This window comes from Thermobia domestica, chromosome 12 (genome assembly GCF_964235325.1).
Source record: "Thermobia domestica chromosome 12, izTheDome1.hap1.1, whole genome shotgun sequence".
Taxonomy (NCBI): Eukaryota; Metazoa; Arthropoda; class Insecta; order Zygentoma; family Lepismatidae; genus Thermobia; species Thermobia domestica.
The window spans coordinates 205,757,133-205,779,417 of NC_137465.1; the positions used below are offsets into that span (position 1 = coordinate 205,757,133).

The 22,285-nt window shown below is 37.4% G+C and overlaps 2 protein-coding genes across 4 annotated transcripts in view; one reads left to right on the plus strand and one right to left on the minus strand.

Annotated features, from left to right (window-relative positions):
- The window catches only part of LOC145666975 (cilia- and flagella-associated protein 206), a 224,542-nt gene that overhangs the window by 129,233 nt on the left and 73,024 nt on the right, over window positions 1–22,285 (minus strand). The window lies entirely within an intron of this gene.
- The window catches only part of LOC145666974 (zinc metalloproteinase-disintegrin-like 4a), a 131,041-nt gene that overhangs the window by 44,972 nt on the left and 63,784 nt on the right, over window positions 1–22,285 (plus strand). For 2 of the 3 annotated variants that reach the window (XM_081734620.1, XM_081734621.1), the window contains exons 3-5: window positions 4,313–4,389; window positions 11,344–11,419; window positions 17,241–17,323. In XM_081734620.1, the coding sequence (XP_081590746.1) occupies window positions 4,313–4,389; window positions 11,344–11,419; window positions 17,241–17,323 (236 nt within the window). Of the gene's footprint in view, window positions 1–4,312; window positions 4,390–11,343; window positions 11,420–17,240; window positions 17,324–22,285 lie in introns of those variants that run through there. The other variant, XM_081734622.1, reaches the window with a different exon arrangement.

Here is a 22,285-nt window from a genome sequence, read left to right on the forward strand (position 1 = left end):
TCTGTTCTCAAAATAATGAGCGGTACCTCTCCATAGGGTGCAAGTTACAGTCCCAATTAAACAAAATCTTTTTACTCCATGGGCAGTACAGTTCGCTCCCCACCTCCAAAAAACCTGGACCACCCAAAAATTACAGCACACCTGTGTCTATGTTTCTTTCGTTACTCCCTATCAATGGGTTCTCTTTCTCCTACACCTTCCATCTTAGACAGTCAATATCTTTTAACAATTGTTCTTTATCCAGAGTTTCCCATGTTTCTAAAAGTCATTTCACATGTTTTTTTCTCACCTCCTACGGTTAGACTATTTTCAAACATCCATATCTCACATTAAATTGACAGCTCCTTCTTTCCTTAATTGACACAATGATTAAATTACGAGACAGCTCCAAAAGAAGCATCTGCTACGATTACAATGGTGTTTGTCGGCAATCCATTGTTTTCTAAGAACACCCACGTTGGATAGATTCAGCCCCTAGACTACTCGCGCACGACACAGAATTCGACAAACTACAAGAGAACTTTATATCTTCTTTTGATATCATTAATCACCTCGGAAGTATGTGCACATCTTTGAAGTTCACCCTGTGTATATATTGTAACGTACCACGTGCTTGTGTTTATAAACACCTAATATACGTATATATGTATGCATTATTTATGTTATATAAATTATATATTTTCCCAATGAAGGCTTATTTTGAAGAAAATGCATAGAATAGGCAACATTAGGCACTAAAGCAATTATTTAGGCAGTAAAGGTCGAAATAGGCAAAATAGGCAAAATAAAACTGGCTTTAATCGAAACTATAACCCCCTATACAAACTTTAAAACGTTATTTTTGATCATATCTTTAATGTTAAAGAATAGGCATTTTGCCTAACATCCGGTCTCTAGTCATGACATTTGGATGCACGGCAACAAAGTTATTATGTTTCAACTGTCAGTGTGTTGTGTACATCGGTCGGAAAATGAGTTTCAAACAACGAGCTGCAATTGAGTTTTGTGTTAAACTGGGTAAAACTTTTAGTGAAACGCACCAAATGCTACAAAATGCATATGATGATGAGTGTCTATCCCGTACGCAAGTTTACGAGTGGTTCAGGCGATTCAAATCGGGTAGAGAGACGCTGGATGATGACGAAAGATCAGGCCGTCCCAGAACCGGATTATCGGAAGAAAACATCGAAAAAGTCCGTGAATTCATCAAACATAACAAAAAATCGTCGGTGAAAGTTATTGAAATGGAATTAGGCGTTCCTCAAACAACCGCATACCACATTTTGACCGAAGATTTGGGCTTTAAGAAGGTTAATTCGCGGTTTGTACCACACAAACTCACCGAAGACCAAAAAGTTGATCGAATTGCGCATTGCAAAGACATCGTTAAAAGTGCTCGGCAGGATCGAAACTTCTTGAAATCGATTGTAACTGGTGACGAGACGTGGTGTTTTGAATATGAGCCCGAAACAAAGCGGCAAAGTGCTGAATGGAGAGCGCCGGATGAAGGAACACCCAAAAAAAGTCGCTTGGTGAAGTCAAAAGTTAAGGTGATGCTGATTTGTTTTTACGATTCAAAAGGAATTATCCACAAAGAATTTGTTCAGCCCGGCCAGACAGTCACTGGAGAGTTTTACTTAGGCGTCATGAAGCGTTTGCTGGCAAGAATTCGTCGTATTCGGCCCGAATATTGCGAAATCGGCAGTTGGACTCTTTTGGACGATAATGCACCATCACATCGTTCGCGACTTGTAACTGAATTTTTGGTCAAAAATCACATTATTCGGTTGCATCATCCGCCCTATTCACCAGATCTCGCTCCGTGCGATTTCTATCTGTTCCCGAAACTGCATTTGGCGATGAAAGGAAAATGGCACGCATCGATTGATGCCATTGAGAAGGCGACGACCGCCGTCCTAAAGACCATTCCAATAAAGGACATGGAGAAGTCGTTTGACAACTTGTTGGAGCGTGCAAATATGTGTATCGATGCAGAAGGGGAATACATTGATTAATAAAAATGATTTATTCCAAAATGTACATTGCTTTTTTATTTTTTTTAAAACGTTCGGTTTCTTTTGGAATGGAGGGTGTATTTACTGAGGTTTCTCGCTAAAGCGCTTCTTTACAGTCGAGCAGCCAAGCAGTAATATGTATAGAAAACTTTCTTGACGGTTGGAGGTTTTCTGTACATATTGCTGCGTACATGTACAGTGTTTTTTTTTTCTGTTCATTGTAAGTCTTGGGTGAACTAATTCGTAGTACCAATAAACGTACATATAAAGTGACTACTACCTACAGCTTTTTATTTTCTCACTATATCCATTATATAGAGCACTTTTTTTTTTTTTGTTAACGGGGAACCTATCTTTAATGCGAAATGTTTGCAAAGTACCGTTTGATACCGTTAAAGACAAGTTTTACTGTATATTTACCCTGTCTATTTGTTCTCTCTCTCTCTCTCTCTCTCTCTCTCTCTCTCTCTCTCTGTGTGTGTGTGTGTGTGTGTGTGTGTGTGTGTGTGTGTGTGTGTGTGTGTGTGTTTGTCATGAGACAAAAAAAATCTCAAAAGCTAATTGTTAGATCACCATAAATTGAATCGAATTCGTTAATCGAGGTGATCCATCCACCGGAAGTGGTAGTAATCAACCATTTACTGCTGAACATTGTTCGAATCACTATACAGTTGAACACCGTTGCATACTTGTGGACAAGTTTGCACTGCATTTCATGGAGTTCGTCACTTAACGATCTGCGTTGATGGTTTCATCTTGCCTGAGAAAGACTCATGAGTCACTCTTACTATAGACTGCCATACCAGCAATGGCACTTTTAATGTGAAGTGAGAATCCGATGTAGGGAACCTTCCCGGATATTATTTACAGGTTATATACTTCGGACGGCAGACGGCATCAACTGACGTCACACACATTAGTACAACTTTTTTCAACTTACCAATTGCACGATGAGGCTGAACGACAGTTATATGGTGTATGGCTAACTCGTCTTCAATGTCACTTTTCCGAGGGTGTCTGCTTCCATACTGTTCCTGACGAACTCATACGAGCATGCCATTTGTCGGTACCTACGAGACTTCTTTTGCAATGCTGTGTCACCGGCTCGAAATTTGACAAACCAACAGCGAAAGTTGTGCTTATTCGTTGTTCTTGACCCAAATGGACTGTTAATATTTTTGCAGCTTGCAGTACAGAATGGCACAGTAAAGTAGTCTTTCTGTCAGTTTTGTGTTGTCCATGGTGTACTTTCATACGACCATGTTCAACAACGCACTACCTCCTGACTGTCTGAGTACACCAGCCTGTTTGCTGGACGTGTACAAAGTATCTTTGCCAATTGAGTGTTTTTCATGGTGTACTTTCATACGACCGTGTTCAACAATGCACTACCTCCTGACTGTCTGAGTACACCAGCCTGTTTGCTGGACGTGTACAAAGTATCTTTGCCAATTGAGTGTTTTTCATGGTGTACTTTCATACGACCGTGTTCAACAACGCACTACCTCCTGACTGTCTGAGTACACCAGCCTGTTTGCTGGACGTGTACAAAGTATCTTTGCCAATTGAGTGTTTTTCATGGTGTACTTTCATACGACCGTGTTCAACAATGCACTACCTCCTGACTGTCTGAGTACACCAGCCTGTTTGCTGGACGTGTACAAAGTATCTTTGCCAATTGAGTGTTTTTCATGGTGTACTTTCATACGACCGTGTTCAACAATGCACTACCTCCTGACTGTCTGAGTACACCAGCCTGTTTGCTGGACGTGTACAAAGTATCTTTGCCAAATGAGTGTTTTTCATGGTGTACTTTCATACGACCGTGTTCAACAACGCACTACCTCCTGACTGTCTGAGTATACCAGCCTGTTTGCTGGACGTGTACAAAGTATCTTTGCCAATTGAGTGTTTTTCATGGTGTACTTTCATACGACCGTGTTCAACAATGCACTACCTCCTGACTGTCTGAGTACACCAGCCTGTTTGCTGGACGTGTACAAAGTATCTTTACCAATTGAGTGTTTTTCATGGTGTACTTTCATACGACCGTGTTCAACAATGCACTACCTCCTGACTGTCTGAGTACACCAGCCTGTTTGCTGGACGTGTTCAAATTTTTGCAACGTTAGGTATAAGGCTTTTCTCCATTCCTCTGATATGTTGGAGAGATGAGACTCCCACCAGACGTCAATACGGACATTAAATTCGCACCAACCTATTACATTTAAGCAATTTATAAATTCTAGTCAAGTGTTACTGTCCCATATTTCTAAACGTGTTGTTTCTTTTTCCAGGGCACGTGGCTTCATGATTTAACTGTGCTGTTTGATTCGAATGGAAAAGAATTTGTTGTTGATCTTCAGTTAAATAGGTGAGATAAGCAAGTGTTAAAGGATGATCCCTTAGGCCTTACTTACTCTATTTGTATTTGTAATAAAACAAGGTATTAGTATATTCATAGATATTTACAAAAAAAAAAGAAAAAGAAAGAAAAAGAAAAGGAAAGAAAAAAATCCTGTCAATTGCAACGTATTGCCTTTGTAGAAGCAATAGAGGAAATGTGATAAGGGGGGAAATACAAATTACTCAAACTAACTGTACCAAGGTATAATCTAGGTCATAATGCGATAATTTCTTAGTTTCTGAGCGTAATCAAAACTGAAGTTTGATATTTCCCAACTAATCACTTTATTGTATTAAGTGATTTCAGATATAATGATAGTTTTAACAGGAAAAATCTATTATTATTATTATTATTATTATTATTATTATTATTATTATTATTATTAAAGTATTCTACCTTCTGGCAGGTCCTGGGAGTAATGATTTTTTTTTTAAATTATAAATTTGGGCCTGAAAATGTTTCTTTCACGTTTTCCGATCTTCAGCTTCCTCTTTTAGCTCCCAATATTTTCATCTATTTTTCAAATCATCAATCAGCTGTATTCTTCTTCTTCCTATTCCTCGCTTTCCTTCCATCTTTCCTTCTATGGCGGTATAAAGAAGACAATTTCTTCGCAAGATATGTCCAATCGAATTGGCCTTTCTACGAAAGATGTTGGCAAGAAACGTCCTCTTCTCTCCTATCCGTTTTAAACATCTTCGTTTGTTACTCTTTCAGTCCATGTTTCTTTGCCATATTCCACCAACACCACATTTTAAAGCTCTCTAAGTATTTCTTTTCTAACTTCCGTAATGTCCAAGTCAGTGAACCATAAAGTCCAATACTCCATATATAGCACTTGACCAACTTCTTACTAAGTCCAATATTCAGCCTCCTTGTTAAGAGTGATCGATCTTTTCTTATTGAATGCTTCTTTCGCTATGGTTATTCTTTACTTAATCTCTTTGATGCAGTAAGCGACTTTCGTCACTATATATATATATATATATATATATATATATATATATATATATATATATATATATATATACCGACTTTTGAAAAGAGCTAAAAAAAAGTAGAAAACAATTTGAAAAGCTCTGAAAAGCATAAAATAATTTTTAAAAGCGCCAAGAAGTTAATACAATCAATAAAAAATTAAATATGTGCCAATTCAAACAAATTATTGTCTAATATAAAATCATACTTTTAATAGTAATTTTATTAGTCATTAATTTGATTAGCTTGACACAGACTTCAAATTCTTTTATTGATATACATAAAAGTAACCAAAAAAGCTCTGTCGCTTTTTGTGAAGGTTTCTGTTCAATTGGCCCTCACACCGTGAATTGAATATAAATGGAGATAAGGCGAAGGTAAGTTGTTTGTGTGGGTATATCCAATATACTACCTGGTTGTGGCAGTTCAGTTACACCGTGAACTTGCGTAAGGACAGAGTGAACATGGGACCTCCACAGAGCGTCATAAGGGCGTGTACGCTGTACGAGTTCAAACTGGGGTCAAACGCCGCTGTAGTGGGCCGGAAGATATGCCAGGCCTTTGGTGAGAGTGTAGTGACTACGCGGACAGTACAACGGCGGTTTAACAAGTTTAAGGACGGTGACGAAACACTCGAAGACGCATTATGTGAAGGAAGACCAACACATCCGCATGCAGCAATTGAGGCGAACAGTGGACAGACATGTGAGGAACTTAATTTATAATAAAGAATACAGACAGCCTTGTAAGAAAGTTATGTTTAATTTAGGTGAGGAACTAAGATTACCATTCAGTGTATGAGTGGAGAAACCAGTCGGCAGCACCACAATTAACTTGGGAAGCACTACAAGTTGGGTCGTTGGGTCCCACATGATTTGACTCCGGGCCACAAGGCTACTCGAGTAGACACCTGTGTTTCTTTGCTGTCTCGTCTGAGGAAGGAGCCATTTCTGGACAGGGTGCTGACATGTGGGTCCTGTACGAAGCTTCACGGCACCGTCATCATTGGTTACCATCCCATGAACCGGTTCCAAAACAGCCGAAATCAGCACTGCACCAGAATAAGGTTCTCTTGTGTATTTAGTAGACTGCTCGCGGCATCGTGTATCAAGAACTGCTACCAGCTGGTCAGAACATCAATGCAACTGTGTACTGTCAGCAAATGAACCGTGGTCAAGAAAAACTCAAAACTCTGGAGCCAGCACTTTTGAACCGCAAAGAGGTCCTGCTGTTAAAGGACAACGCTAAACCCCATGTAGCTAGGGACACCATTCTACGCCTTGGATGGGAAACACTATTGCATCCGCCATACTCCTCGGACATTGCACCGTCCGATTATAACCGGTTCCATTAGTTGGACAATCACCTTAGAGGACGCCAGTTCAAATCGCTAGTAGAGGTGCAAAATTGCGAAATGTACTTCATACCTTCTTCGCTTCACGGTCCATCAAGTTCTACCGCGATGGAATCCATGGCCTTCCAGAACGTTAGCAGATCGTCGATGCTTATGGGGACTATGTTTGATCTTCCAGGTACGTCTTAGGTGACATATCGATGTTCGAAGGTGGTGGGTGAAAAAGCGATACAACTTTCCTGGTTATCTTCATAATAATAACTTTTAGAGATTTTTTTTGAAGTCAGTTAATAATTTTTAAATAAAAGTTCGTATTTTCTGGGTTTTATAGCTTTTTGAAAGCTTTTAATATCCTAACTATATATAAAACTACATGAACTGACATAAAATAAAAGGGTACTTCCGATTGAAGTAGAAAGTTGAAATTTGGCATGATTATAGCTTTCCAGGACTAACCCACAGGAAAATTGCCAAAAATGAATATTTTTAATTGTTAGGAGGGTCTAAAAGGGGAATGAAGAAATTCCCATGTTATTTAAATGGGCTTTTCTTGGGATACAAAATCTTACCTTTTAGATAGTTCAAATACGAAAATAAACTTAAAATTTGGTAGAATTATGGGTTTAAGAAGTGCGAGGCCGTAGGTTGAGTAAGCGCGGGGGCTAGGGGTGACCCCCCAGCTGCGCCAAAATTCAGGAAATGTTAAGAGCAAATAATCGAAATTTACTCTTCATGCAAAGGCTGATACGTAAGAGATGCGAGGCCGTAGACAAGCAGTCGTGGGAGTCTGGCCATAGGTTAGTTTTACAATATAAAAAACTACATGAACTGACATAAAATAAAAAGGTACTTCCAGCTGACGTGGAAACTTCAAACTTGGCAGGATTGTGGTTTCCGGGACTAATCCACAGGAAAATTGCCAAAAGTGAATATTTTTAATTTTAGGGGGTCTAAAGGGGGGATGAAGAAATTCCCCGTGTTATTTAAATGGACCTTGTTTTTGGACTATAATCTCATATCTTAGGTGCTTGGAATTGGAATAAAACTTGAAATTCGGTATGCTTGTACGTTTTTGTTACCATTACCTAAATAAATCACTAAAAATAAAAATAAAAAGTCCAACTTTAGAGTGGTTTTACGGGGAACTGAAAAATCTTTCCCATGTTACTTATATGGGACACTTTTTACATCCCAAAATTAATGGGCACTTCCTGTAGGGTTACAACGACTAAATTTGACATGGTTGTAGGTTTTCGGGACTGGGGCAATCCAAATGAAATCGACCAATTTCCAGATCAAGGGTTGCTGACAAAATTTATTTATTTTTTATTTTTTTTTTACCTAAGATTGTACCACATCCAGGGAGTCGTAAACGGATATTCATTTATTTTTTAGCCGCGCAGGTTTATTTGTAGCGGCCATTTTGTATAGGCGCGTGTGCGTAATTTGCACTTTTCAGAGGATTCTGTTAAATGCTGTAACTTCTTAGGTTTTAAATATAATGAGTTCAAACCAAAACCACATGAAAGATAATGGAATGAACAACATTCTGTGTCCTGTGGACACTTGGGACGTACTTTATAGAACGTCGGTGCAAAAAGCTCTGAACATTGATGTTGGAAACCTAAAAATGTTCGTTTTGGAATGTATATTTTGAAACGAAATAAATGATTCAAATTCAATTTTTTGTCTACATAGAGACTAGATAATAGACAACGTCATAAACAAGTTTCAGATTTGAGAACCGTATATTTGATTTTTTTGAAAACTTCTAAACACTGCGAATTTTCGAAAATTGTGTATTTTCACCATCAAATATCTCAAGGAAGGACGCTTATGAAAAATCTCAAATTTGCACAAAATAGACTGAAATATTTATTTGTAAAATATGAACAAAATCACGTGAGTAATTTTTGAGAAAATCGTCCGAAAAAGTTCACCCCCAAGAGTAAACCACCCCTCCTCGATTTTTCCATAGATATACCGCAGTATAGGGTTGTTATTGAAAATTTGATTTTTGATGATCGTTAGAGCCATTTTTTAAAAAAGAAAATCGCAAATTATGATTTTCATCCTTCAGTAAACTACCCCTAATTTTAGGGGTAGGAAGAAAATTTTTAAAAAAAACTGGAGAACTATGTACAGAAAAATTTTAAGTTTAAAATTTGGTATCAATACGTTGAACGGTATGATCTCTAGGCAATTGTATATCAAGACGAACAGACGGACATATTTCGAAATATCACTTTTTCGTTATGTACAGGCCATGAAACGTTGTAAATTCATTGCAATCTTGAATATTTTTCTCCACCACCATACTTTCTTCTCTCATTTCGTCGCTCGAAAGTAAAAACTCATCAAAATGGTTAACCTATGTTGAAGTAATAGTTTTACATTACATTCAATTATATTACAATACCTCGAGATGTCTGGAGGGAGACGATACCACAAGAGGGCACCCGCCCTCATGTCCCCTCTAGCGCCACTTGTATATTGAATCACAAAGATATTTAAAAGAAGAGGAGCGCGAATCAAAAGATCTGTTCTTGTCAGCAACCTGTATATCTTCTGAGGTACACCTGTTTCGTTACTTGAATTGTTACTTACACTCTTGATAGTAAATGCTTAATTTCCTTAAATATGCTATCAGCAATAGAAATGCCTGAATACTTACATGTTACTGAAATCTCAATAGTAAGTGAAAATTACAGAAATGTATATGCATCTTTTCTATTTACATACAACAAGTACAAATAACTTTTCATGAAGTTAAATTATGAATTATGGGTGTTACATTTGAAATATTTAGGAATAAAACAATCTGTCAAGGAGGAAGACCTCTTGCATAATGAACTTGTCAAATGTCCTTCACCATATAAGTGTAAAATGAAAAGGTAAAACTTACAATTCGAATAATGAGGATTCTGGCAAGATGTTGACCATGGCAAATGCTTCGAACTTTTGGGGAATTAACGAGACCCTAGATATTCTAATCGTTTACGAAGTTTGATCAAGTCTGACTTTTTGTTTACTTTTTGATTGGTTTATGCATTTTCCAGTTTTGACATTTCATCTGTATGTTTTCCACTTTTACTATCTGTTTTCACTTCCTTGAAAGTGAACTTGCTTATTTTTTTTTTTTTGGGGGGGGGATCTAATACTTTTATATTATATTTACAATAATCTAAAAATTTTAATATACATAGATTTTACTAAATTATATCACACACCAACAAACGAATCATTTGGAAATACATACAATTTCATCAATGCTTAATTCGCAATATACGTTATACAGTATATAAGAAAATCGAGGTGTTAGAGCGATTTATGTAAAACAGGTTGAACAGATAAGCAAACTTGGCAGATGGGAGCAAGGGCGCCGATCCTGAGGGGCCTAGGGGGCCCGGCCCCCCAAGCTCATGTGGGCCCCTCATTGTATTTACAAATTTACAAAATTTGACATAATTTGAATGCAATTTGTCTTAAAATCCTCATATATGCTTTCTGCATCTGAATGGACCCCCTCAAATTTACAGACAAATCGGCGCCCTTGGATGGGAGAAATCAACATTATTTTCAAATTGTACGAAAGAAAGCAGTCTTCTGTAGCTTAACACCTGAGTTATAAAATTCCTGTGCGCAAGGTTACAAAATAGAAACATGCGTATGGAATAATCCCATAAACAAAAACCTAAGTGTACTTTTTAAGTTACACTGGGCGTTAAGAAGTTAAAATAAGACCGAGCGGAGTGCCGGTTACGTCTGTGCTAGGTAACTTCCTCCAGGTTCACTCGGTCGAAGTGTAGGCTTCTCTTGGAATGTTAGGCAACCAGCAGTTCACTTTTCTACCGCGGGTTGCCGGGTTATCTGTTCTCAAATGATTAATTTCTTAACCCATGGGCAGATAATAATCTAACTTTTATGATCAATTATTACTGCCCATAATAAGAGTTTCATTAAAGTGAAAGATACTAACCAGGCCGCGCCAAGGACTGTCTTACAAAATTCCATCAAAATTGATTCAATTGTTTTGGGATGGTGAGCACGAAATACTGAAAACGTGAAATTACTGGGCATCCTGTATCGTAAACTGTATGTATATGCCTGTTATGCTACTACCTTCCGATCGACTAATTACAAAAGAAACCAAGCTTTATTGAATTATAATTACTACAAATATTTTCTTAGAACTACAGGTACAGAGTATCTCAAAAGTTTGGAATCATATAGATATTTTATAGCACATGTTGAAAATTATCCCGTATTAAGCATAATTTACAGATTCAGCAGTCGATTCTATTCCATTATTGGTTAATAATGTAAGCATAGAACTTTTGACAAGCTTAAGTAATTCTGGATAAGAGCTAAAATTAAGTTACTCATTGTGATTTCAGACTTTAAGAATACTTTGCTGATAGTTCACTATTATTATTCTGAACTTTAGATTTAGGTTAAATTTTATTATAAATGTGAGCTGATATAAGATTTACATGCTGATGATAAATTTAAAAGAAAGTAGGTCATTATACGGTCATTATTTATATATTATGTAGAGTACAATCCCTTACACAATTAATTATTTATAGGGATCTTATTACGAAGACTTATTTTGAAAAATTTCAACTGAATGGGAAAGATGTTATCAACAAACCTATAGATAAGGTAAGTTTATTTTTTTAGTAGAATAGACACGAGCAGTGTTCGTACTTTAAGGGAAATTCCCTAATCTAGGAAAATTTTGTAGGTAAATTTAGCAAAAAGCGACTTTTAGATAATACATGTAAATCTAGGGACATTCTTGCGCTGACATTGACCAATATAAATGCTTATTTTTTTCTTTCTGCTTCAGAAATAAACTAATACAATACCAATAGTGTGTGGGGGTTCAAAGTAGGGATGACCACATTTTCCGGAAAAACGGAAAATATATTTTCCGGAAACCGGAAAATTGAAAACGGAAAATTTTCCAGAAAAACGGAAACGGAAAATTTTCCGGAAAACGGAAAAATTTTCGGAAAATTGGAAGACGGAAAATGTGATTTCCGGAAACCGGAAAACTCTTTTGCCGGAAATGGCCATCCCTAGTTCAAAGTAGCATAATTTGCACCCATTGTTGGCTGGGTATATTTGTGTGTGAAAAAAGTGAAGGAAAAGGTCGAGGGAAATTTTCTTCAGGAAACCTACAAACACTGGACACGAGTGCTATTACACAGAGTCTTAAAGCCTTAATCATACGCACATCAGAATGGGGACTCAGTGATAGATACAGTAGGTTCCTGGTTTGATCCCAATCTTATAACTTTGTGGTTAAGAATATTGTGTGCGTGAGTTCTCAAGATTTTCCCTCCGACAATGTTCACCAACTCTTTACTACCATTTCATCATTAATCATTCAGTCCCTTTAGCCGGGACATAAAAACTAAGTATTTCAATCAAGGGTCCGCAGATTCCAAACCTCCCCTCCAACTTCGTAACTCGTCAGGCATTTGTTCACTTTCTTAATAAAATATACTTAGATGTAGCCTAAATATTTGGTCTGACACTTACTTTGTACTCTTACTTTTTTTATAAAAACAATTTAGTTCTATTAGTTTTTTTTTTCTGGGAGTAAAGGTAACAATAGTTAATTTTTTTCGCACGTAGAATAACAACAGTTGAATACTACATGGGCGTAATGTCTTGTAGTATTGGACTCACAACCCTTAAAGAAAGAAAGAAAAAAAAACACCGTCTAACGAAAATTTCTCGGTGTGTGCCTCATTTCAATTCTTTGAACATATCTGATAAATGTCTACAAAAATTTTACTTCATTTAGTATCGTCCTCAAGATCATTATCACATTATACGAGGTGTGGCAATAAATAACGAGACTGGTGTCATAAATGTGATGTATTGCAAAGAAAGTTACCATTGACTGTTATCCCCTTCAATATACTCCTCTTCCCTATCTATACACCACTGCATACGTGCCTTCCATTGTTCAAAGCAACTGTAGGTCATCAGATGTCACACTGTTCAACAACTCTGCCGTTTTTCGTTTCACCTCTTCCACAGACTAAAAATGTGTTCCCTTCAATGCACTTTTCACTTTTGGAAATAGATAAAAGTCACAGGGAGCTAGGTCTGGGGAATACGGAGGATGGTCGAGCATAAGAATGCGCTTGGCTGCTAAAAGCTGCTTCACAGAAAGGCTATTATGGGCAGGCGCATTGTCTTGGTGGAGGATCCATGCATCGTTCTTCCACAAATCCGATCTCTTCTTCCTTATTCTTTTCCTCAGCTTGATTAGGACTTCTTTGTAGTAGGTCTGATTCACCGTTTGACCCTGAGGCACCCATTCAGTCATGATGATACCCCTGATATCGAAAAAAACGATGAGCATTGCCTTCACTTTCGACTTGCTCATTCGTGCTTTTTTCATTCTTGGCGATGTGGAAGTCTTCCAGTGCATGGATTAATGCTTAGTTTCGGGGTCATACTGGAAAATCCGTTTCATCACATGTGATGACACGTGTTAGCAAGTCTGGTTCTGCTTTGAGTCGCTCCATGACGTCAAAGGAAATGGTCTTTCGAATGTCTTTTTGCTCCTGAGAGAGGTTTTTCGGGACAACTTTTTGCACAAACTTTTGTCATGCAAAATCTGTCTTACTGTCTCTTTGTTAATGTTCATCATGTCTGCGATCATCCGAATGCTCAGACGTCTGTCTTTCCGCACAAGTTCATTATTATTATTATTATTATTATTATTATTATTATTTTTTTTTTTTTTTTAACATTTTCGTCCGTTCTTGAACTCAAAGGGCGACCAGGTCGTTCATCATCTTCAACCTCCTCCCTATCTTCTGAAAATCGTTTGTGTTATTCGAAAACTCGCGCACGTGACATAGCATTATCAGCATACACCTCTTTTAACATTGCACAACATGCCATCGGTGTTTTGTTTAATTTCACCAGAAATTTGATGTTAATGCGCTGCTCAACTTTACTGTTCACCATGATTCCGGCACTACTTCTACAGAATACTGTCCTCTTCATGCAAGCCTGCAAAGAAAAGAAAAGCTTTCAGAATCATGAAACAAACAGTGGCTTCTCATGAAGATTCAATATCAACAACACATCATTAGCTACCTCCCTCCCCCCGACGATCCTGTGCGACAGGAGGTGGGCAGTTTCGTTATTGAATTGCCACACCGCGTATATTTAGCTCTTGTAACATATTACTAGCTTCTCTCTCTGAATAGTATATTATTTGATTTCCCTTTTAAGTTTAATTTTTCATTTAAATTAATAGGTAGAGTGTTTGTTGTAGTTAATGATACTTTCAGACCATTGACATTAAAAATATTGCCCACACAACAATACCTGTAAATATGCTCTGTATGTACAGTATGTGATAACGGTAATTTAAAGTAAAAGCCAAAGAATTAACAAAAGTTATTCATTTACTATACATGCTAAGTGTTGCTTTGTTCTACACAAATGTAGTGGGAATCATCTATTATAGAGCATTTCCACGTCTAAAAATACGTAAATAATAGTATGAATAAAACGACCTTACTTTAGAACCAATAATTTATGTATCTGTATTTATTGGAGTACTTAGTTTTCCTTTTACTCTAAAATAATTTCAATGTTTATCATTTTACTTCCATTTTACATATTCTTTGGGCTATAAGAAGGTATAAAAGTTAAACGAAAGATTTATCTCATTTTTATCCGAAACATACAACATACTCGTGTAACAGGATACTTTAGCTTGTTATACTGTAGAAATCTAAAAGTCGAATGATTACTGGGTGGGTTTTCCAAAATAAAGTCTATGCTCGAGAGGTTTTGCTGAAATCCATATTAATATAACTAGTGAGGAATGTTTCAGCAATATGGGATAAGAAACACAAACAGCATCATAATAGGTACGTTTAAAATAGAGGATAGAAGAAAATAGCAACTGAAATGGGGATGTCAGATAAGTTATTCATATTTATTTGAGAATTATACTGTAGCTTATTATTGAACTGAGCGAAGCGAAGCTCTTATACTCGGGTTAGCCGTTTGTTATATATGACAGTGGCGGTTACATGGGGGGGACTTTCGGGTTAAAGTCCGTAAATTGTGGAATTTCTAAAGGAAAAAAGAAGCTACTGTTAATCATATCTATGCTTAAAAACTCCAAGGCTCCCACCATTTCCGGGATTTATAAGAAAAAGTTTTATTGTAAGTTCGTTACTGATATAAGGTAAAGAAATACCTGTAAAGACAGGCACGTATCCATAGGAAGGAAACGTCGAATACTGGAATTGAAGTAACGAAACTTCACTTGTTGAAGTTAATACCTCCTCCACCTCGAAACCTGAAGACATATTTTTTATTATTATTATTTTATTTTACTGGGAAATGATTTCTCGCCTGAGTGGCGAAAGAGAGCATTTCTTCACAGAAAATTGAAAAAAGGTAAAAGTGTTTGATTTATTGATAGAGATGAACAAGAGATGAGACTCAAATATTTTTGCGAAACAAGAGACGAGACTTTAGTATTTCTCATGTCTCGTCTTGCGTTCATCTCTATTTATAAACTATTTGGTCCTTTCAATTTCAAAATGTGGTTTCGCAGTGATTTTTATGCAATAATTTCACACGCGTCACAATAAGGTTTCTCCTCAAACTGAGAACTTACAACGAGGGTGCGACCTCCTCGCTTTGTGCGCCCTTCATGCATCCATCTAGACATAGACATCGAGATAGCGATCGCGACTTAAACCTCAACCTCGATCGCAAGGTATCTCCGGTATGTCTTTACCCTAACACACAGAGACAAATAAAACAACCGATGTGGCCTCGCCCCTTTGGTTCGAGCATTCTGGGGCTCAATTCCCGATGGGGATAACCGGTAGAAAAGGTGTAGCAGCTTTTTCAGGCCAGCCATCCCGAGTGAGACCTGTCCTGAATTTCTTCACTCACACAATGCAAAGGCCGGGATGGTACCTTAGATACAAATCCCAGACCGCTTCTTTCCTGTTTCTTCTCCTTTTCTCAGATAGTGTGCTTACCGAAGACATCATTCCTTGTACAGATGGCTGAAATGCCCAGAAATACGTATAAATAAATTAATCTAAAATAGAAACAACAGACGAATGACGGAAGTAAATAATTTTCTCTTGTACTTCTTTATCGACTATTCTAAGATTTTAATTGCAAGTTAAGTATTGGAACGAACTTCCTGTTGTATCAGCGGTTTAACATTGCAATGTGATATCAGTCTAGGAAGCGTAGAAAGTTTCCTATAGTCTATTTCCGGCTTTTCAACATCCTGTACACTTTATCCTAATCATGCAATGTTAATTTATTACTTGGTGCAAATAAATAAATAAATAAGCCTTCTTTTTTTGTTTTTAATGGATATGAGCTTCCTCGGATTCCATATTCCTATAGATGCACGGATAACATACCCTTACTGCTGAAAAGAGGCTTTTAAATTCCAACTAATCCGTATTGTTCCATCACTAATCGGCAAAATAAAACTTCTTTCGCTCCCATCAGTCAAATTGGATGTTTCTTATAGATTTTGCCCTGCTGAGTTCAAATCAGAAAACCATTTTCTTCCAATTCGTACCATTTTTTCAGCAGGAGTATTTTATTTTGTACTTGTCCACAACAAAAACGAGAATTTCATTTCATATAATTTGCACGATGTCAGTATATTTTGAACCAGAGATACGCATAACATGTTACAATAGCATAGAAAGTAAAACGAAATCACTTATCAGAAGTCACCCGGCCTTCCTGCTCTTCTAGTAATAATCAGTGGATATCTCGTGTGTCACTATCCAGCAGAAGTCTGCCAACATGCTCTCACTCCATTTTCCACTCTAAGACTTTTCCATATTTGCAATTTTGTGATGAAACATTATAGTTTGTCCCAAGAAGTAAAGGTAACAATACAGGAAGAAAACTTCAGTGACATATTACACCTCATTGCTCAATATGTTGTAATTAATCCGTTCAAAATATTAAGTGATTTCTGATTACCTAGAAAATTATTGCACAAATCTTACGTAGAAATTTAATAATAATCTATGGATCTAAGATGTGCTACTAAGGGTAATCATTGCTGATTCATCTAACAGGAATGAAATAAAGGTAACTCTTGTCCTAGTTAGGTACTTTCTACCAATGGGGGGAAGAGGGGCATAAAGTCAACCTGCGACCAAAGTATTCCGCTTCAGAAGATGTATCTCCCTTGTAAGTGGCCTGATTTGGAATAGCAGAAATATGATAATCCTGTTTATATGTATATGTATAATGTATCAAATGCATATTAAAGAACACATATTGCTATCTTGATGGTCTTTGTACATTACTGTTACGTGTAATATAAATATAATTACTGTAATTTTACAAACTTTAGTATTTATTTTATGCATTACTGATACTATAGTACAAACAAAAATTGAAAATATTTTTGGTTTTATTTTGTTCTCTGTAGGATGTTGATTTGTGTTACTACCATGGAAGACTTCGTGGAATTCCAGACTCTTGGGCTGCAGTATCTACCTGCAATGGACTCAGGTGAGTTTGGTAGCTTTAGCTTTATGTATACACACAGATAATGTAGAAAATAAATACCAACATATAGTTATTAACAAAATAAACTCTTATTTTGTGTTACGCATAGTAATACGCTCTACTAAAGACAGCAGAATCAAGCGAAACGTAAATGGGCTCGTCTTTAAAAGCAGGATTAAGAATGTTTAAATATATTCGTCTAGATGTTTATGTAACCCATAACTCTAAAATGTTTTGAGGTTTACATATTAGCGTGGTTTTGATATTTGCATTTCTAGACCTAGTAACCATGAATCCCCAATTTTGCCTCACGACGTTGGGTGGAACCGAAACTTAGGAAACACCGGCCAGGAATCGAAACCTGGGACCACGCGGACTGAGTCCAACGTTCAACAACTAGACTATGGAGTTCCCTGAATTCCAATCACGGATCTAAATTTATTTCATTCACAATTTTTTGGTTCTACATCATTTGAAAGGACATCCGCAGCAATGCACACAACTAAATACGAGTTTGCGTTTGGCCAAAAACAATTATAAATGAAGCATAACCCGTAATGGGATAGGTAGGAATTTTAAAGTTACCTTTAGTTAAGTTTAGTTTAGTAGATGTATTTGACTAGGTCCTCTAAACAATAACATGGATCTTTGCCATGACCACTGACAGTAAAAATCCATGTATAATGAGCATTCCTCCTAGTTCATATAAATAGTACCAGTTTTTGAAATATTGTCCATCTCCGTCCGAGATATATGTCACATTAGTAGGAATAATATTAGTATGAGATTAATCTAATTTACAATTTATCAATGGCTAGTAATGCATGAGAAGTCATAACAAAAATCCTTGGATATAACAGAAAAACTCTAAATATAACCATATACGTAGGCCACGCATGTAAAATGGAAATTTGATAGTGATACCAATGGTGTGATTGGATTTTACTTTGAATCTCAGGTGGCCAATCACGTTTACCAGTCTGTTGTACATAAACAGTTGAAGTTCAAAATGCACTAATAATGATTTTATGGTCTATTGTATTAATAAACGTAAAAATAATAAGAGAAGTACCGAACCTTTCTACAATCTTGTACCACATCAATATCGTATCAAAGAAGCTATCGTACTTACAGGTTGGAAGTTGGAAACAAATTTGTGTCCGCAAAATATTCATGCTGCCTTAGGCCGAAATTCAAATTAGTACCATATTTCCAATTGCTATCGTAATAAAATAACCAAAATACTACCGATTTCTATAATTTGCTGAAATACATTCTCTGAAAATTTGGACATATTTGAAACTGGAGTTTTGTGTTAATAAATTTTCAAAATGGCAGTTGTTTTTATTTAAAAACTTGAGATAGATTTTTTTTAAAAAAAATACAGATGATCAAAGAGCTCTTTAAAACATGCATGATCATAATGTCTTTCCACCAGAACTTGTTCCATTTTTATATCTCTGCTGTTGTTGTTTATATTAACGGAAAATAATTTATATGCGTGGTTACATACCTGTCAGAGGCTGAATCTTCCCCCTCCTTGTACTCAGTGGCGGACCTAGAAGGTAAAAACTGGGGGGCAGCCAGTACCCAGATTATAATAGGTATATATAAACTTTCAAAAATATATAAATAATAGCTTAAATTATTTTGTCATTGAAAAAACTGGGGGGTTTAGGCCCTCCCGGCCCTGGCCTAGATCCGCCTTCCAATGCCTACTTTTCTAAACTATTTTGGGAGTATTTACGTATGAATGAGAGGATTTACGTATGTTATGCGGACTAAAATCTGTGAAACTCGATGGATACCAGTTTGATGATTTGAAACAGAAATAACCAGTAACCGTACTCTTTCTCTCTCTCTCTCTCTCTGCTTTTTTCTTCCCTTCTAAGAGAAGTATCAAAACATGATGAACCACGTATCTAATTATTTTTAACTGTGAAGTCCATATATCAAAATTCATGTATGTACTCTTCAGTGATTCCAAGATATGGATATTTTACTATAATGATTGCCCTCTTATTTCTTCCTATTTCTCATCGAATTTCCAAAAATCCTTCCATAGTAATACCTTACGTTACAAATCCTACACACTGTCAAAATCTCATGTTTCTAGTTAAGCACTTTCGCCGCGGCATTGATCAGTCACTCACTCACTCAGGACTTCTTTTATACATAAAGATTCCTACAATAGTTCTTCACTAAAACTATATTAAACATGCACTGAAATGTCAAAAGTCATGGGATAGCGTAGACAACTTGATAGCCCAGGAACGCCGCGGAAAAACGGTCGAACGGCGTAAAGCAATTTCAGTGCTGTCAGTTGGACTTTTATATACAATGAAATGTCGTGTATTGTAGTGATGACAACCCGACGGGAATTATCGGAATTCAGGTGCGGGATGATAGTGGTGCTAGACGAATGGGGGTATGCAACTTCGCAAGTCGTCCTGACATTGAATTTTTCTCAATCCACAGAGCCAAAGATGGACCGTTGGAGGTATTACGACCTATCAGGAACAACACAGTGTCCGCCCATATGTGCTGAATGATTGCGACTGGTACGACTGGAAAAACATACAAGTAACAGTGCGTAAACTAACAGCACTAATCAATGCAGGGCGCCCAGCAATGTGTCTCAGTGATCAAAGCAGTGAAATTTGATCTCCATGGAATACCACAGACGTAGACCGACACGAGTGCAACTACTATCTGCTGATCACCTGCAGCTGCGACTCACGTGAACTTGGGAAGCCGTGAATTAGACTCAGATGATTGGCAACATGAAACGTGATTAGATGAGACACGCTTCTAGTTGGTACGCAGTGGGACGGTGGGGTTTTATTGTGGCGCAGATCCCATAAGGCTGTGGACCGAAATTGTCAACGAGGCACTGCCCAAGCTGACGATGGTTTCGTAATGGTTCAGGGCGTCTTTACATGGCATGGTTTGGATCCTCTGGTCCGCTTAAACCAAACACTGACTGATCATCGCTATATTCAGCTACTTGGTGACCATTCCTACTACTGACTGCTTGTACTCTGCTAACATTGGAACTTTCCATGATGACAATGAGCCATATCACCGAGCCGCAGTGGTGCGCAATTGGTTTTAGGATAATTCTTGCCACTTCCAACACAAGATTTGTTCCTATAGATCCTCGGACATGAACCTTATCGAGCACATGGGGCAGGCACGTAGTCAAGGGGGGGTCCGGACCTCCCTTCGAGATCAGAAATGAAAAAATTAAGGAAGGATAAAACAAAATGAAATGACAAAAAGAAGGATCAGCGTTAAAAATTAAAAAGAAAACTACAGGAAGCTTTTGCTTACTCTTTCTTATGAGGAGATCTGTATTACTTGCATTATGGTGGCGAGGTAAGTGAGGTATTCTGGAAGAGTCAGGGAATTTGAAATTTCAAGAAAAGTTATGGAATTCTCAGAATTCCTGCTACTAGTCAGGGAGATTTCAAGCTTTCGAAAGCATAAGTGCCGTTGTGTAACAGCGTGGACATTTTTAATCATAACTTTTCGTCATCGCATCCTTGCAGTATCAAACATGTTATTTCAAGGACAATATTCTGTTGCTCCTTTAACCTGTCATTTGGAACCGACAGTAGTAGACGGAATAATAAAACAAAAAATTATGTTGAAAGAAAGTTCTGTTAGCATTTGATTCAACAGAGAAAGGAACGCATATATTGTAAAACTAGTTGAATATACACATGCTTCGCACAGGGGCTGTATTTGGAAGTCATCGCCTGTGGGAGTATCACCATTGATTTCAGCGACCGCGAAAATATGAATTCGACACTAATAGCTCAAGTGGTAGAGCGTTGGCTTCGCATTCGGGAGGTCGTGGCTTCGAATCCCGCTGCCTACCATCCTGACTGAGGTTTTTCAGGGTTTCCCTCAGTTCTACCAGGCAAATGCCGGGATGGCACCTACTAAACAGGCCCTGGATGATACCTTCCCAAATCCTTTCCATTGTTAATGTTGTTGGATATCCAATATAAAATAGCCTCTGAGCTGTATCTGGTGATTGTTAAATAAATAAATATCTGTCATTTTCTACTACTTTTACATGTCCCGGTAAACGCCCCTCTGAAACCCCCTGGTTCGAATTTCGACAAAAACGTTTAACTCTGGTCTGGAGCCTGGACCAAGGTATTCGTGACTAAAATTTGGTAACTCTCGGTCAATTTCTCTGGTTCCCAAGCCGGTTCCGGCAAACGCCCCCTGAGACCCCACTGTTTCGAAATTTAAAAAAAAAACGCTTCGTCTTGATCTGGGGCTTGGGCCAAGGTACCCCTGACCAAAATTTGGTAACTCTTAGACCACTCGTCTGGTCCCCAGGCCACACACAGACAGACAGACAGACAAACACACAAACAAACTCTTTATTTTATTTATATTAGAGGATAGTTTACAAGACAGTATTCAGTATGTACTTTTTATAATAATTGAGGTCATAACGAAAGGAAAATTGTTATATTTGAATAACAGGAGAAGGACGTAAATATTGCAAAATCTTTTTCAATACTTTTTTTTTTATTTTGCTCGAAATTTATTCATAGTTTGTTATTAAAATACTTGCCAATATATCCTCATTTTATTGTCCTAACAAACCAATATATGTTGATAGTAAAGTAGTTTAGATTGATCGAGCTCCTGGACCTTCAGAATTTCGTCACTTCTCCCCCCTCCCCGTTACGAAATCCTGGCTAAACGAACCAATATATGTTCCAGTAAAATAGTTTAGAGTGATCGAGCCCCTTTTGTGATGACCACAGTATTTCATGTCACGGACTCCCCCCCCCCCTTCACGAAATCCTGGGTACGTGCCTGCATGGGGGATACTATAGAACGGGCCAGCACTACACTAACAACCACTGAATTATGGACGCCAATAAAGGCTGCATTGCCACAGATTCCTCCAGTGAACTACTACCAATTTGTCGCATC